Here is a 15,801-nt window from a genome sequence, read left to right as displayed (position 1 = left end):
ATAGTTTTGTTTATGTGGAACAGACAGAAGTGCGTTTATTGTAATTTTTTCTTTGTTCCCTGAAATGAAAGTTCTTCCCTCCTTCACTAAAATATCATTCCCTCCAAGAATTCAAAACCTTTCCGCCGGACATTTTTATCTTATAGCTTAGCATTACTATGTACCCTCCCTTTCTTGGTACCCCTTTGTCGGGTAGGAACGTTATGGTACCTTCCAAGTATTGATGTAATACGTTAACTGAAGAATCGAAACCAGATAGTGTCGGATAAAACATTAATACTCCGAGAGTACTGAATAGAAAGTATCAATACTTCCGATAACGGTATAAAATGAAGTGCATAAAATCCGAAAGTATCAATAACATCGATACCTATTACCATTAGAAAAAAAAAGTAGTAGGCCCAAGTAGGGTAGGTATCGTATTAATGCACAGTATCGAAAGTATCGGACGGTGTTCTGCTGTAGAAAAATAGGATCTAAAACACTAAAGTAAGCATAGTATCCACACTAGTACCACAAGTGTTAACAGTGTCAGTGCCTCAGAATATTGGAACTAAACATCCCTAATATAAGTTCTATTTGGATCGCGTCCAAATGATATTGTTAAATTTTATCGATACTTCTTTTAAAGCAATTATTTACTTTATGAATATTCTTACCTTTACATTGACCTATTCCTGAATTCCTAAAGATCAAAGATAGGTGATCAAAAGATAGGGGCAGAAGACTACTATGCAATAAATATCTGTCTTATTTTAACTTATTACAAAAAATATTATTTAAATTTATTTTAATAATAATTTTTGCTGATTTCATCAATACAGTATATAAATAAATCATAAACTGTTTTGAAATATAATTATCTTGGTTATGTTATATTCAAATAGTTTGTTGTGCTTTATTATGATGTATATGGATCATCCTTCTTTTTCTTATTGGGTATAATTGTTTTCTTAAACCTGCTAGTAACTCTCTTAAAGTCTCTTGATTCCAATTTTAATTTTTGCATGCTATTCATTGTAACCATCTTTTATTATGGCTTTCACATTATTATCTATCTTCATGTATTTGTTCATTTCAAGAATTACTTACTGTAGACCCATCCGTTTTATGTAGATGTAAAATTCAAAGACAGACATTAAAAGGAAATAGACAAGAACAAGCCTAACAAAAATCTAATCTGTTAACCATCTCATTTAGTCAGAGAAAGAGATACAAACTATTGAATATTATTGGAGATACAAAACAATCGAAGTAATTTATTAATAAACACTAATTAGAGAGAAATAAAACATAATAAGGCCATTAGCAGTTGCTGATTACCTGATTGTATTTGTAAGAAATTGTTAAGATCGCCATTTCAGCTTTTACATCCTCCTCAAGGAACTCAAGGAAGTTAACATGGAGGAGAAACCTATTTGACGACAAGGAAAAATTGCTGTGCTGATAGAATAGTAAGGCTTAATGGAGTGGTAATAAAACAGTTGAGAGATTACAGATATCTTGCCTCCCGACTTAATGAGCATGAATGGTGAGCTTAAGGAGAGAATAAAGTTAGTGGAGAAATGCTTTAATACCTGATGAGAGGCTTCCTACGGAAAAGGAAAGTTTCCTATCATACTAAAAAAGGTAGTTGGTAAAAACACATTCCTCCCAATCCTGACCTATGGAAATTAATCGTGGATCTTTTGGACAAAACATGAGAGGCAGATTAAAGCAATAGAAATGAGGTATTTAGGAAGGTAAAAGAAAAGACAAGGAGATACTGCTTGAGGAATACAATGATCAGAGTGGGCATCTATATAAGACCTATCGATGAAATACTAAAACATCATCTGATGTGGCTAAGACATATGTCCTATATGTCAGAAAATCCTTAGGCTAGAGCTACTTAGTAGAGAAAGAGACCACAAGGAAGACCAGTGAAGAAAGATAAAATATGCTTTTGGCAGCTGGCATATAAATGAGATCAATGGATCAAGCTCTGTAAAATGGTACCTGACACTGTGCTGTAGTAGAAGAGAAAAGATCAAAAAAGAAAAAAATAGCTCACCTGTAACGATGGTGATAGGAAGTGTTATCGTTTCAGGAAAATAGGAACAAATATTGCTCCAATTTGGATTTTAAGTATTTTGAAATGAACAATATGTTTTTATTGGCATATATTTTTAGAATAAATATGAACAATCAATAATATATATTATTTATTCACATTAATAACTATTATATAACAACATATAATGTTTTTATTTATAAATTTTATATGCATATATGTATAAATATTTACATGATAAATCATTTACATTTAAAATACATTATATTTGCACAAACTAATTCTCATTAAACTATTTTCTTAAATTACTGTTAATATACATATTGGTATTAAGATATATACATTGTTAATTATACTTTACAAAATTCTCTTGAAAATAAAGGTAAACAAAAAAAAAAAAATCATTGCGATTTTTAATAAAGTTTATGCTGTTTATAAAAAAATTTTGATTGTTACTGAAAAGAATTGAGAAATTTATCCTTAATTATTTATGTGTATTTTTATTTTAAAAAATACTGGTTTAATATGGAATAAAAAAAAAATCAAATTTTAACATGATCTTTTTTCCAAATAAATATCTTTTATCCAAATATATATATTTTTACATCTTTATGATTTGTTAATTAAAATCTAAAAAAAAAGTACGAATTAATGGCATCAGATCGGATTACTAATTACAAGAATAAATACTATTTCATTATTGTCTCAGTTAATATCGTGCTAAAAAAATTAATAAACAGCAGAGTTTACATTTAATTCATTTTCTAGATCCTGTACATTTAATACACACTTTTCATTTAACAAATGCACTATTACTAATTTAATATTTTATAAGTTTAAAATTCTTTCACTTTTTGGGAAATACATCTTTTTTCTTAAATAATGGCACTTTATTGCTACTTGAGAAAAATTGGTATTAATTAAGTTCCTAAAATGGTCTAAGAGTTAATGGTATACAATTTACATAGAATCACACTGGCACTGAAAAGGCTAAAAGAACCCTGGATTGGTATGCTCTATTACACATCGTTTACAATATTTTTTAACAGCTCTATATCCTTCGATGGATATCTGACAGTCCTGTATATTGAGCTGTTGGAGTCCTCGGCAGTAATATGCAATGCATTGAACACCCCTGTCTGTGACTAAATCACACATTCGTAAACTGAGTTTTTTTAGGTTTGGGCAAGATTCTGCTAGTGCCCTAAGCCCTGCATCACTCACATCACACTTGCCGACATCCAACGCCCTCAGCCGGGGACAGCTCCTAGCGATCACAGTCAGAGCATCATCTGAAACTGCCTCACAACCCCTTGCATTCAAGTATCGCAGTTTATAGCATCTTCGAGCAATCACCTTAAGTCCTGCATCACTCACCTGTAATTACAATTTAATATTCAATGATCATATACATGTATATACATGATACATTTTTATGTATGCCTATAAGATATAAACTATTAAGTCTTATTTTGAAAACCATTTTGTCTTCACATATAATATTGATCAAAATGAAAAATTCAAATGTTAGCTTTCAAGAATGACTTGAGTGCCCATTGAGGTGTAATTTATGTTCAAACAACATTATTACTCTTTGTTTATATGGATAATACAATATTGTAATATTGGATATTTGTTTCACGACCTTACATTTTATGAGTGATTTTTTTTTTTTTTTTCTATTTTTAAGCTAATGGTAACGTTTAACTTTAATGTTTCAGATACTAGATAATTTGGCAAGTGATTTAGAATCTTCAATATGCAAATTTTTAAATTAAAAAAAGTCAATTTACCCTGACACATTTAGCCACTGATAAGTAGCGCAATGTTGCTCCTAGCTTGGCCAATTCATATAAACCAAAATCTGTTACTTGAGTGCAGTCAGAAACGCTTAGTTCCCGAAGTCCAGAACAGAAACTAGGGACGAATTTAATACCTGCATCTAAAATAAAAAAAGAAGAAAATGACACAAAAAAATATATAAATGTACATTATAAACTAATATTATCAAATATATTTTCAACTTGTATATTGATAGAAATAAAATATAATTTTTTCAATAAATGGCTTCAGATTGCCCTGAAATTAAAATTATCACTGATTCTTAAAGGTGAATAGTAATAATAAAATAATAGTAAAGGAGAGGATGAAATTTCTTCTTCACCATCAATTTGATCTTAGTATTCCATTAAGAAATTATGAACATATGATATCACACCTAAACAGAAGGGCAGTCACATGATCTAAAGATTTTTCCAAAAGATTAATTTTAACGGTATTTCTCAAGTAGAAATATCTTCCATAGATAACTTTAATGATTATCTAAACAGACATGTATAAAGTATAAGTTATTTGATGATATTTATTACAAATAAATTTACTTTACAAATTAATTTTGCATATGTTTTGGAGCTTCATTCTAAGTAAGAAAGTGATACATTAAAAGTTAAATGACACAGAACAATTCAATATAATTACTTTTATTTCCTAAAACCAATTTTTGTTTTGTTTGGTTGTTTTTCAAAACAGGAATTGAAGTGGTATGATATTATCAGTGAAGGAGATGAATTTTGGTGCAATGAATAGTGGAAGCAATATATTAACAATTTAACAAGAAAGGCTTATATGGTTGACTTTTTATGATGAATTTCAATAAATCACTGAAATTGAGTAACAAAAGTGAACTATGCTAACTTCAATCGTCTAAAGTGATAATCCAGGGAAATGTATTAACAAAACACAGTAGGGCCACTTTTTGGAATAATCATTGATTGTAGACATGCTGAATTGACAGTGAAATAAATCAGTTATATTCTTGTATTTTCTGTTATTTAAGCTGTTCGTTTTTTTGAAACACTACTTTACTGTAATAAAAAATATTAACTAAGATGTTAGGTATTATAAAAGATCTAATTAGTCGAAGAGAAGTTTTTCGAACTCACTTTTTCTGATTTTGAGGAAAAACTGTAAGAAATTTTTATAAAATCAGAGCTAAAGTGAAAATTATTAAAGAAAGTATATGTTTATATAAAAAACATATATTTTCTTTATATATACAGTATGATAGTGTTATTAACAACATCTATGCTGACAGACCAAAGGAGGAAGTACGATGGAGAAGAATGTAATTAATTAATTGTAAGTTATATCAAAAATAAATTTCGAAATGGCCATTTACCAGTTATTTTTGTACATCTACGGAGATAAAGGTACACGAGCTGTGGGCAGTTTCGAACAATTACTCTTAGACCTCCATCATCCACTGCATTACAATCTAGAAAATAAAAAATACATATAAAAATCTAAAAACACTATAATAAGAATTAAATGATAAAAATAAATCAATGCTAAGAGGAAAAATAGTTTAAATTTCATGAATAACAATTATAAAATTAGTTTTGAAAAAGCTTAAATACCAGTTAAATCTAAATATTGTAAAAGCAGTCTCCTAGGAGGTTCTGGACCAGGAGTTACACTCACACATGAGATCTGGATACAGCCTGTAAGCATGAATATTTATGATTATAGTACCATCATAAAGATTAACAAAAATATTTCAAAACATTTAGAAACTATTATATTCTTATTAATGTTTTTAAATAGTCCTCATCAGAATCAAAGCAAAGACAAAGCAAATTTAATGATTATATTATTTAAATTCCATCAAATTAAAAGGTTATTCAATTTCAGCAAAATATTCTTCGAAATTATCATTTTTATTAGATGTCTTTGTATTATGATTATTGATTGTACCTAAACGTCATGAGAAAAAAAATTATTATAGACCTAGAAATATTACTTACAAGGTGCTTGGTAATTCTTATTCTGTTTTACTTAAATAAATTTGCTTTATTCACCTTCGATTTCATTATCATATTACAAATAGAGAAATAAATAAATCACAAGAAACGTGATTGAACTGATTATTACACAGTATTCTTTTTAAGAAAGGTTGTATTTTAATATAATTTTTATTACACGGTATTAGTTTTAAGAAATACAATCCAAAGTCTGGTCAACATACATAACATACTATTTGAGCTAACATATATTATTTATAAAATAATATTAAGTAGGTCTTTATATATTTTTTATTTTTAATTAAAAATATATGAAAATATTTTGTGATTTTGAGTGAAGAATAGAGAAGTCCAAACCCTTCTCTGGTTACATCAATTCATTGTAGTACTTGAATCAAATATTAGATTCTACTAAGGTATTGAAAGGAAAAAGTATCGAGACCGCTCTAGGCAAGAGAATTAATGGAAAAGCAACCTCATAATAGTAAGGGTACAGGTTCGATTTTGGCTTGAGTGGGTTGATTTTTATTTCATGGCGATCCCATGGAAGCAAACAATGTTCCAACTAGAACAAAGTTTATTATTAACAAACCCTCCATTTGACAGAAGCGGCCAGGAAGGGGGCAAACAGACAAGCCCAGACATCACTAAAAAACCAGGACTGTCCAGTGTAATCCTGAGTTTATACCAAGCCAATTAAATCATCAAGTACTTATTCTACAAGAGTAGAAGTTATTACCTATATTGAGTACAAAATATTAGTACTATTTAGGTTAATCTCATGAACAAGATGCCCAAAGATTAAAAAATAAATAAATAATAGATCTAAAACTAAAATTAATTTATTCCTGGTCTCATTGTATGAATAATTGCAGAGTTTATATGAATACTTTTTTTTGTTATCATGTGCACAGCCTGGATTTTTATGCAATTGTATATTTGGTTTGAATGCATTTTTTAAATAGCTGATCATATATCTATAGGAATTAGTGCATTCAGGAGCAATTAGCAAAATTTTATTTTGCATATTTAATGATAAATGCAACAATTGCAAATGTGGATGATTTTGATAAAAAAATAAAATAATAATTAATGAATCAACATCACAAATGAAATTCAATTACAATTGTAGGTTCATTTTCAATGGCCTATGCATTAAGCAATAAATTTCAAATTATTAAATTAATTTAAAAACAGTCTAACTTGCATACCAGGCCAAGTAGGAAAAAACTTGAAAAAATATCAAAACAAAAAAATTATTATAAAGCTAGATATATTTATTGAAAGATTGTAGGTATATTCTGGAAACTTAATAAATGAATTACTTTTATTAATTAAATTAATGTAATTTAAAATGGTAACGATCTAGTTGTACTCAGCGACTAGTCCGCAACCCGATAATTTTAAGTGCTTATAAATTTGTTTCCATCACGTTTTTTGTTGATGTAGAAAGATAATTTAATAAATATTGAAATATTTCAAACGATAGAAGATTAGGATTTGTATAAGTAAATTTAGAAATGGGTCTGTAATTAATCGCAATGCATGACATGTCATTGGCAATATCATACATGTTTTATTTGCTTAATTTTTAATTTTCCCTATAATTTCTTATTTTGTTATTTCAAATTACTTAATTTCAAGTTACTTTATTATTCTTATTATAATAAAGTCCTTGGCACTTTATTATTATATTTGAATATTTTAGCTGTCTTATAGTGTATTTCTTGATTAATTACGGTTTGTATTACCTATTTATGGCATATCCTTAGGATTTTAAGAGCTTAAAAATTTGAGCTATGGTCATAAGTCATCAATTACAAGTAGATTGGGCGGGGATAAAATAAAGTACTGATGCTTTACTCACAATATATTGATAGGCATCTTTCGTCCTAATTGGAAACACATAGCGTAAGCGTGCGACGGCGATGGTCGCATAATCGGACTTTGAAAAAATAAGTTTGGTCATAGGATATATCATAAAACATTATGAAATAGATTAGAATATCAAGATTATTAGAATTATCTCATAATAAATTTTAGCTTGTCGCAATCGGAATCATTCCGTGACAATTAGCAGCTTAGAGATATCTACTGAGTAATCTTTGGATAGGGTAAAGGTTGTAAAGCCAATGATCGCTGGGAATGACTAAAAGGCGGACATTTGATTAATTTAGTGGTCATTAGACGCGGTACGATAAATCAATGCTTTGAGTTACAATGAGGTCAGAGACTATCTTTGAAGCACGTTTTCCCGCCTCGGTGCCCATTTTTCATCCTCCTTCTCTTGTTAGCTATGAAAAATAACCTCTCTGGCCGTACCCGCTTAGTTTGCTCTGCGGTTTTGGCTGTTCCGCGGTTCCTCATCCAATATCTTTTGACATATTGGTCGTCGGTACAGCCTTTTAACATAGGAACATTTGCTAACTTGTCAGGGTTATGGTAACCACGCAGTTTTATGATTTCAGTGTCTGGCAGCCTAATAAATAAAGCTGTATTATATTTGTAGGGCCTCTATTCAGAGAAAACGTATGTCCTTAACTTTATTTCTTATGTCCAGTTTTACTAAGCAATTTAAGCAATTCAAAGAACTGTTTCCTGGTTATTTAAGAATGTAGTGCATAGAGGCCAAAGAGGTTGGAGATCCTGAGTTCAAGACGACATATATCGTACAGGGTAGTACTGGACTAGATGAAGTCACTACGAATGATGGCGGCAATGCGAATTGGAGGAGTTCAGGCAACCATCTTTGAGCTATAAAAGGTTTAGATTAATCATACCTTAGGGATGAACAGTCCACGGATAGCGAAGAAGATAGTATGGTCAGAAGTACCACGTTAAACCCACCAGGTACTGACCCATGGGAAATATGGAACCAATGTCTTTCTGTGGACAGCTTCATAAAGTGTCTAAGTATTTAAATATAAAAAAAAAAAAAAATTAGCCTATACCATTACCTCCTTTTTTTCCAAAGCCCCCATTTGAAATTATAGTGTTGTAGTTGACGTATGCTGTATGTTGATATTTTGTCTCCCTCTGAAACTGGGTTTCATTTTAAAACATGAATGTGGTGGTCGATGTTTTGAGGTATATAACTCTTCACAAACTACTTGATGTTCCAACGGTCCCAGACTTTATTAAGAGGAGACATTAAATTCCTGGACTCGCTCAACAACAGGAAAGTAACCAACTGTTCCAGACATTGCAACCAGCGCCTCTACCAGTGCGGTGGCAACAAGCAGCATTGTTGCCACTTGTAAATACTTGTTGATTTAGGCCGTTAACACATACCATTGCTGTGCCCCATCACCAACTGATATCACATAATGTAATACAAACATGAAGATAATGTAATATCCTCACATAACCCAACAATACAATTGTGAATCAAAGGAATCATCTAAACTATTTTTCGATTGGTCAGTGAGAGGAAAAACTTCAACCGGGCTAGTAGGATACCGATGGATTAGGTACTATAAAAAGAGGAAGGCGTTAACAGGAACGACAGGAGAGTACACTTAATCTTACTACCTTACCGAGAATCGATTACCTAGCGCGCTCTTTCAAAGAAACTTTTTGTAAAAAAAAATTTGTTCTTTAATTAATGTACTTCTTTCGCCCCTCGGTCTTCTTTCTAACCCTCATTTCTTTTCCTTCAGTTTTTTATTTATCCATTCCCACATTATTTGGTATTTTCTAGAGAGGCTATTTAATGTTTAAAGGTCAATTAGAGAGTAGTATTTAGTATCATTCCATGTTTCTTTTACCATTTACTAAGAAATTCTATTTGACTATGTTCATAATATTCTGCATCCACCATATGTTTTAAAATGCTTGGAGATTTACTTTCATTAATTATCAGTACCGGATCTACCTGTCCATAACTACTGGGCTTAGAGCCGCACACTAAGAAAAAATATATAAATGACAAAGAAAATAATTTTATCTTCTAAAATTTATAATGGATTAAAATATATAATTTTGCAGTTAGGTAAAATTAGGGGCGGAATGAATCTTGTGGAACGATAACGTAGAATTGCATTTGAATGTGGGACCATTTGAAATTGTTTCACAGACTCCGAATCTGGAGGGTGAAGGAAAAATGGATAGATACTTTCTACTCTCCCTAATATTTTATGAAAGGGAACAGAGTATCTCTGGCCACCCTCAATATATGTTGTAGTAATTTCCATAAAAATAACTCTTACAAGAATTAAATTAATAGTTATCATTCAATTAATGTTTAATTAATAACGGAAAAACCTTCCTGTAAGAGAATTAATCTACTTTTCTTTTCTACGACATTCCAGTTTATGTTTGAAAATGATTGGTTCGGAATAGTATTTGTGCCATATTAAAAACTGATGTCTGGGCTAATCCTTCATACATGATGTTCTAAACCACCTCCCATATAATAGTAGTATCGAGTTAAGACCCATCTTCACATGAAAGATACCTGTCGTGCAAGTAATATCACTAACAATGAGAAAGTGTGACCGTGCTTGGTTGCTTACATGCTAACAAGAGACTATTCTCGCTAAAAGTTCTATTTCATGAATGAATTATGTAGCTGATGATTAAATACGACAACCGTCAACATTGACAAATATAAAATAGTAAATATACAATTGCTGCTATGATATTATAAGTTGCGACAGTTCACTGTCATAGGTCTACATTTGCTAGTTAGCTGTCACGATTGCCTGAGAGTTGATAGTACTGCTAACAATAAAGCAAATCCTGATAGTATGCTATACTGTCTAGACAGAAAATGTCACAGCCTACATGATTGTATTGGTAGCGACAGCTGTCTCCGTCCCTATCATCGTCACTGCGACTTGGCCAATGCCTATGAATTGTTTCACGGAGGCACGGACTATTTAGGAATAGTTATAAATAGAAGATAAAATAAAAATTAATTGCCACTTACCCGTGATGTCAAGGTGGTGCAGGTTGACTGCCCTTGTGACGAGCTCAAAGAGTGCTGAGTCCGTGATGGCGGAACACCCATGGACCTGGAGCCAGGTTAGTTCCGGGCAACGTCGAGCCATCATCAAAATACCCTTGTCGGTGATCCAAGCACCTTCCCCGATGACCACTTTTCGCAGGCTGGCTCTTCCCGCGGAGCTGCACAGCCTCCGGACGATGCATCTGCAATACAAGGAGCCAATAATCAGCAAATTACAAAAATAGGTCTGAAATAAGAAAAATAGAATGTGACAGGTGTGATGGGAGTAGATAGAGCCTACCTTACTATCCTTTAAAGGAAATGTGAAGGCAAAAAAAGAGGGGAGTTGAACAAAGCCTAGGAGCTCAGGTTTAGGTTGAGGTTAATAGGAATGTGTGCCAATATAATCTAAAGTGCAATACAACTTAGTTCATCATAAGCCCGCCTCTTTTGCTTCACTTTTCTTAGCAGCTTACCCTCTTCATATATTCCTTCCTCTAAAAGATTGGAGTGAAAGGTTGTAGCCACAAGCTGGGTTGAACAATGACGTTTTGTGAAATGGATTTGTCCCTGCTGCAATTATTTTCATCATTTTTATTTTTTCTTCATATTTATTTATCCTACGAAATATATTTTGTTTGTTATTAATGTTCTACTAATTATTTGATAGTCTGTTTTTCTATTTTTTCAGCGGTTCTAAAATCCATTAAACCTTTTGCCAGCTGATTAGCTGTTTGGCTGTTCTCTATTTATTATTGCTTTATATCATTTTTGACGACCATGGACTGACTGTATTTGGATTTCTGTTTGGTCAAACTAGTCTGTAGTAAAATCATATAAGGGGGGTAATTAACTTTATATACTATATCACCCGAAACTCAAAAAAAGAAATATACATGTTGAAATGAACGAATTAAATCACGCTATATATAGCAAACATTCAGAAATAGAGGTAATATTTACGGTCACTAAAAACAATTTAAATTTATGTCTTTAATAAGTGTAGTAATGCAAGGAAAATTATCATTATAAAATAACAATCTTCAACATTGCAGCAGATGTCGATAAATGATTCCCATGGCAAAACGTTACTCTGTATCCAATGTATACAATATAGGACTAATGAATAGTCTTAATTTATAGCTGATTCTTCGAGTCACTCCCCTGTAATCTAAGAGGCGGGCGTGTGCTTGGTATTATGACATGTGCTTGCTGTTTGATTGGCGTTTCCTCACCTGGTAGCTGTCAGCTGGAGATGTTAGGCGCATTTTCGGTTGAGGAAAAAAAAATCCTCTTCCGCTCCATGGAGCCTGATGATGTGTTATTGCTACGTCAGTTTTGGAGATCGGACATCGGCACTACGATGAACAAAATCATAGGTTTCAAAGATGCAGTGGATCAAGCCATCAATCGTAAAAAGTAGGGTAGATTACAACCTGGCCTTTCCGTTTACAAATAATTATTGATATGTTATGGTTCTTTTTTCTAATTTTATATTTAAGACGGATAAAAGCAAGGGTTGAAAAAAAAAATCAATAGTCTTATTATCATTCATTCCTACTGTGATTGCGATAGTGTATTGTCTAATCACTGGTAAGATGGAGACGAGACAGTAGAGTATAATGAATTGTTTTATTAAATTCTTCTTCGGGGTTCTCCTGTATCCTGTTAGTATATTCTTGAATTACTATTACACTGATAATAGACAAGGGTGCCGCGAAATCTTTTTAGCCCAACAAGGGTGTGGTGAAAAAAGTTTGGGAAGACTGCTTTTGTGTATCAATTATTGATAACTTGAACTATACCAAAGAAAAACATTTATAAATAAAATTACCTTCCGATTAACTCGGCTATCTAAGCCATAATATAAGACTGAGTTTAAATCAACTATTACTCTCAGTAACAATAGAAATTAACACTAATTAAATCAATGTTAATAAATAAAATGAAATGATTAAAATACATCAAAGTAAATAAATATAAAATAATATTCTATTTTACTATGTAATTTGGTTAACTAATGAAATGTAACTTACCTTATAGCTTTATCTCCGGAAAGATTCTCACCGAGTAGAGTTAGTGTGGTCCATAGCGATGGGTCCCAAGCCAGTGTCTCCCACCTCCTGCAGACCCTGGCGCATGCACACAAGTCTGGAGAGTCGAGGCAAGAGAAGATTCGGAGGAGCAGATCATCTGGGAGCCGTTCAGTATGCGATGGCGGGCGCCTCTTGGGCTTCTCCTGGGCCGTCCAGCCGGAGGGTACGAGGGTGTGGTATCCTTGGTCCAGGCTGGAGCCATAGTAGTCGGGGGAGCTTCGGCCGAGCTTGGCTAGAGGACAAGCCATCCCCGGCGAGCCCCGACCTAGCATCACCTGGAGGAATATCAACCGAGAAGTAAGCACTGGTAATAGTAGTGAGGTAACTAGAAGTATTTCATATATTTTGTAAAAGTTAGCGATGTTCACTTTAGTATAGTATCAACAAGTTGATTGTTAAAATAAAAAAGTATAGCCACAAAAAAAGGCTATAAAGCTCCAGAGCAACACCAAAAATTAAATACTGCGTTTTACCATCCAGCAGGCAAGAGAAAAGCTCTGAATATATATTTAGGACTTTTGGCAATTTTTTAGTCAATGAAATTTCAAGATTGCAAAAGCTAACAAATTCGTTGTATGATCTTAGAAAAAAAAATTTCCACGTGAGTTCAATGCTTTTTTTTCCCCTTATCCTCATAATTTTTATTTCATCTACAGAAGAAATTAAGGAGTGTGTTCCATTTAACCCAATTATTATGGGATAAGCAGACATTTTGACAAAATACGTAATATATTTTTGTGTAAAGGAAGACTGAGAGTCAAAATCTGAAAATTTGGATGAGATCAACTTGTGGTAAAACATTTAGAGGGAATCTACGAACTGCGGGTGTGAGGCCAATCAGAAGTTAAACTAATGAAATTTTTGGATCCACATACTCTGCTTTACTTAAAACGATTTGATTGATGAAACCTCTTTTTTTCAACAAAACAAAATTACTTTTTTATGGATTTAATAGTTGACCGTTTGGAGTAATCAAGCAGATGATTATTGTAGCTTACATATTTAACACGTAAACGTTGACGTTAATGCCCACACTGCGTTCTAGAGGGCAAGAACAAGATACACCGGAGATGAAAATTTTATAAAATGGAAGTATATGTTGTGTTTTCTTCTTTATTCCGATCTAAGGTATTGAGGACTGGAAGAAATATAACGAAATAAGTAAGATATCTCTTGGAAGTGACCAGCAAAACAGCCGAACGGGGAATTAACTGGATAATCAATAGAATAAATTCCCACTCAATTATTTTATGATAAAATGGTTAAAATAAGCAAGAAAATACGACTTTAAAATTCTGTCACAGCATTACGCATAGAAAAAAAAATTTTCTCCAGCTCTAAGAAACCTTGATACGGTCAGCCCTCCTGTATGGATGTGAGACAAGGACAAGGACTCAAAAAGACCAGGATCTGTTATTTGCAAGGAAGATCCTTCGAAGTACATTCTAGTATGGATTCCAAGTTTCTCGGCAATTACACGCAAGGAGAATTACACGCCATATTCCCGAAACCCAAGGTCGTCTAAATTATCAAATGGAACAGACTAACTTTGCAACTTTGGCAGGATATATATATATATATATATATATATATATATATATATCAAGTATGGAACAGAAATAATTATCAACGAAGCTCCTTATGCAAAAAGCAGATCTGGATGCACAGAAGTTGGTGAATGGAGAGGCTGACTGGAAGAAGTCAGTCCTCAAGACCGGGTTGTGGTGGTATTGTGACGCATTATTAAGAATATACGACTGCCCATAATTCTGACACAAATGCAACCACCAATCCTATTAATAGATGCAGTCAAATTTTTATTTATCCCCATTTTATTTTTATTGTCCCTCTTTTTATGGTTTGGTAATCGATTTTTTCTAGGCTATTAAATATTTGTTGTTAGCTACGAAGAGCCTTTTATTCAATAATTAAAATAGGAGTCAAAAAAAGTTTAAATTTAATAGTCTAGTTTATCTATGCCATAAGAATACTAATGAGTGTGACTCAACATTAAAACTTTTTTTTTATATTACTACTTTTAGATTGTTTGGTATTTCAATTGTAATAGTATCGGAAGTTTTCTTAACCCTTTTTTTTCCGAAGAGAATCTTTTAACTGCCTATTCTGAATAGATATATTTTATTTTCGTAGCATTTTTGCATAGTTATTATTGTATTCAATTATTTTTACCAAGGTCGGTCCATAAATTTTTAACGGATCCAGCTCCATAGTTTTGGAAAAATAATCTAATAATTTGTAAAGTTGCAATCAAATTGTTTAAAAATGTGTTATCAGTAACTTAAAAAATTACTAAAATAAAAAATCTACATATTAAATAAGTATTGGCATCCACAATAAGTTAATGAGCTACGTTTACTATTATTACGTGACAATAGATTGTGAAACTGCCCATTGGCAACACAAGGACTATTCTACGACAACGAAGAGGTCCCGTGGCCATTTTCTTTCAGAGGCTTCAGATAGTCGTTGGGGATTGAGTGCAGGTTTGTAACTATAGGAACTTCCAAATTTACTTTTAATTTTTTTTTTTTTTTTAATTTACATTTAAGTACCATACGGTGCTGATTTTCAAATGTAATGTGAACTGAGGACTTTCATTTTGGAGTCCAGAGGAAGAGGTTGAAATACAAATTTACGCACTAAAATAAAATTCTGAACTACTACTTATGGATCTTGGGGTCAATACTTTGTAAACAAGGAGGTACTGTTTCTAGAACAAAGGTTGACCAAGGAGGTGTTTTCGTAAGAAATTTGGCGATTGAGACCAAATGAACGATACTCACTTTTTAGAGGTTAGGTATGCCCTGGGAGTGTACCTCAAGTTCGATCCACTGCTCATATAATAGAATAGATAATTATCTGTCACAACCGGACTCGGACTCG

At 32.2% G+C, this 15,801-nt stretch overlaps 1 protein-coding gene across 6 annotated transcripts in view; it reads right to left on the bottom strand.

The window, feature by feature from the left end:
• Positions 1–2,323: 2,323 nt before the first annotated feature.
• Positions 2,324–15,801, bottom strand: part of LOC106682296 (F-box/LRR-repeat protein 7) — a 179,789-nt gene continuing 166,311 nt past the window's right edge. For all 6 annotated transcript variants that reach the window (XM_014423066.3, XM_014423067.3, XM_067053639.1 and 3 more), the window contains 6 exons: positions 12,838–13,172; positions 10,784–11,004; positions 5,470–5,553; positions 5,232–5,327; positions 3,847–3,995; positions 2,324–3,430 (listed from right to left, as the gene is read on the bottom strand). In XM_014423066.3, the coding sequence (XP_014278552.1) occupies positions 3,044–3,430; positions 3,847–3,995; positions 5,232–5,327; positions 5,470–5,553; positions 10,784–11,004; positions 12,838–13,169 (1,269 nt within the window). In that variant the 5' untranslated portion in view covers positions 13,170–13,172 and the 3' untranslated portion in view covers positions 2,324–3,043. The remainder of the gene's footprint in view (positions 3,431–3,846; positions 3,996–5,231; positions 5,328–5,469; positions 5,554–10,783; positions 11,005–12,837; positions 13,173–15,801) is intronic.

This window comes from Halyomorpha halys, unplaced genomic scaffold (genome assembly GCF_000696795.3).
Source record: "Halyomorpha halys isolate HHAL.00 unplaced genomic scaffold, Hhal_1.1 Scaffold400.1, whole genome shotgun sequence".
Lineage (NCBI taxonomy): Eukaryota > Metazoa > Arthropoda > Insecta > Hemiptera > Pentatomidae > Halyomorpha > Halyomorpha halys.
This window is presented reverse-complemented; position numbering and strand designations above follow the sequence as displayed.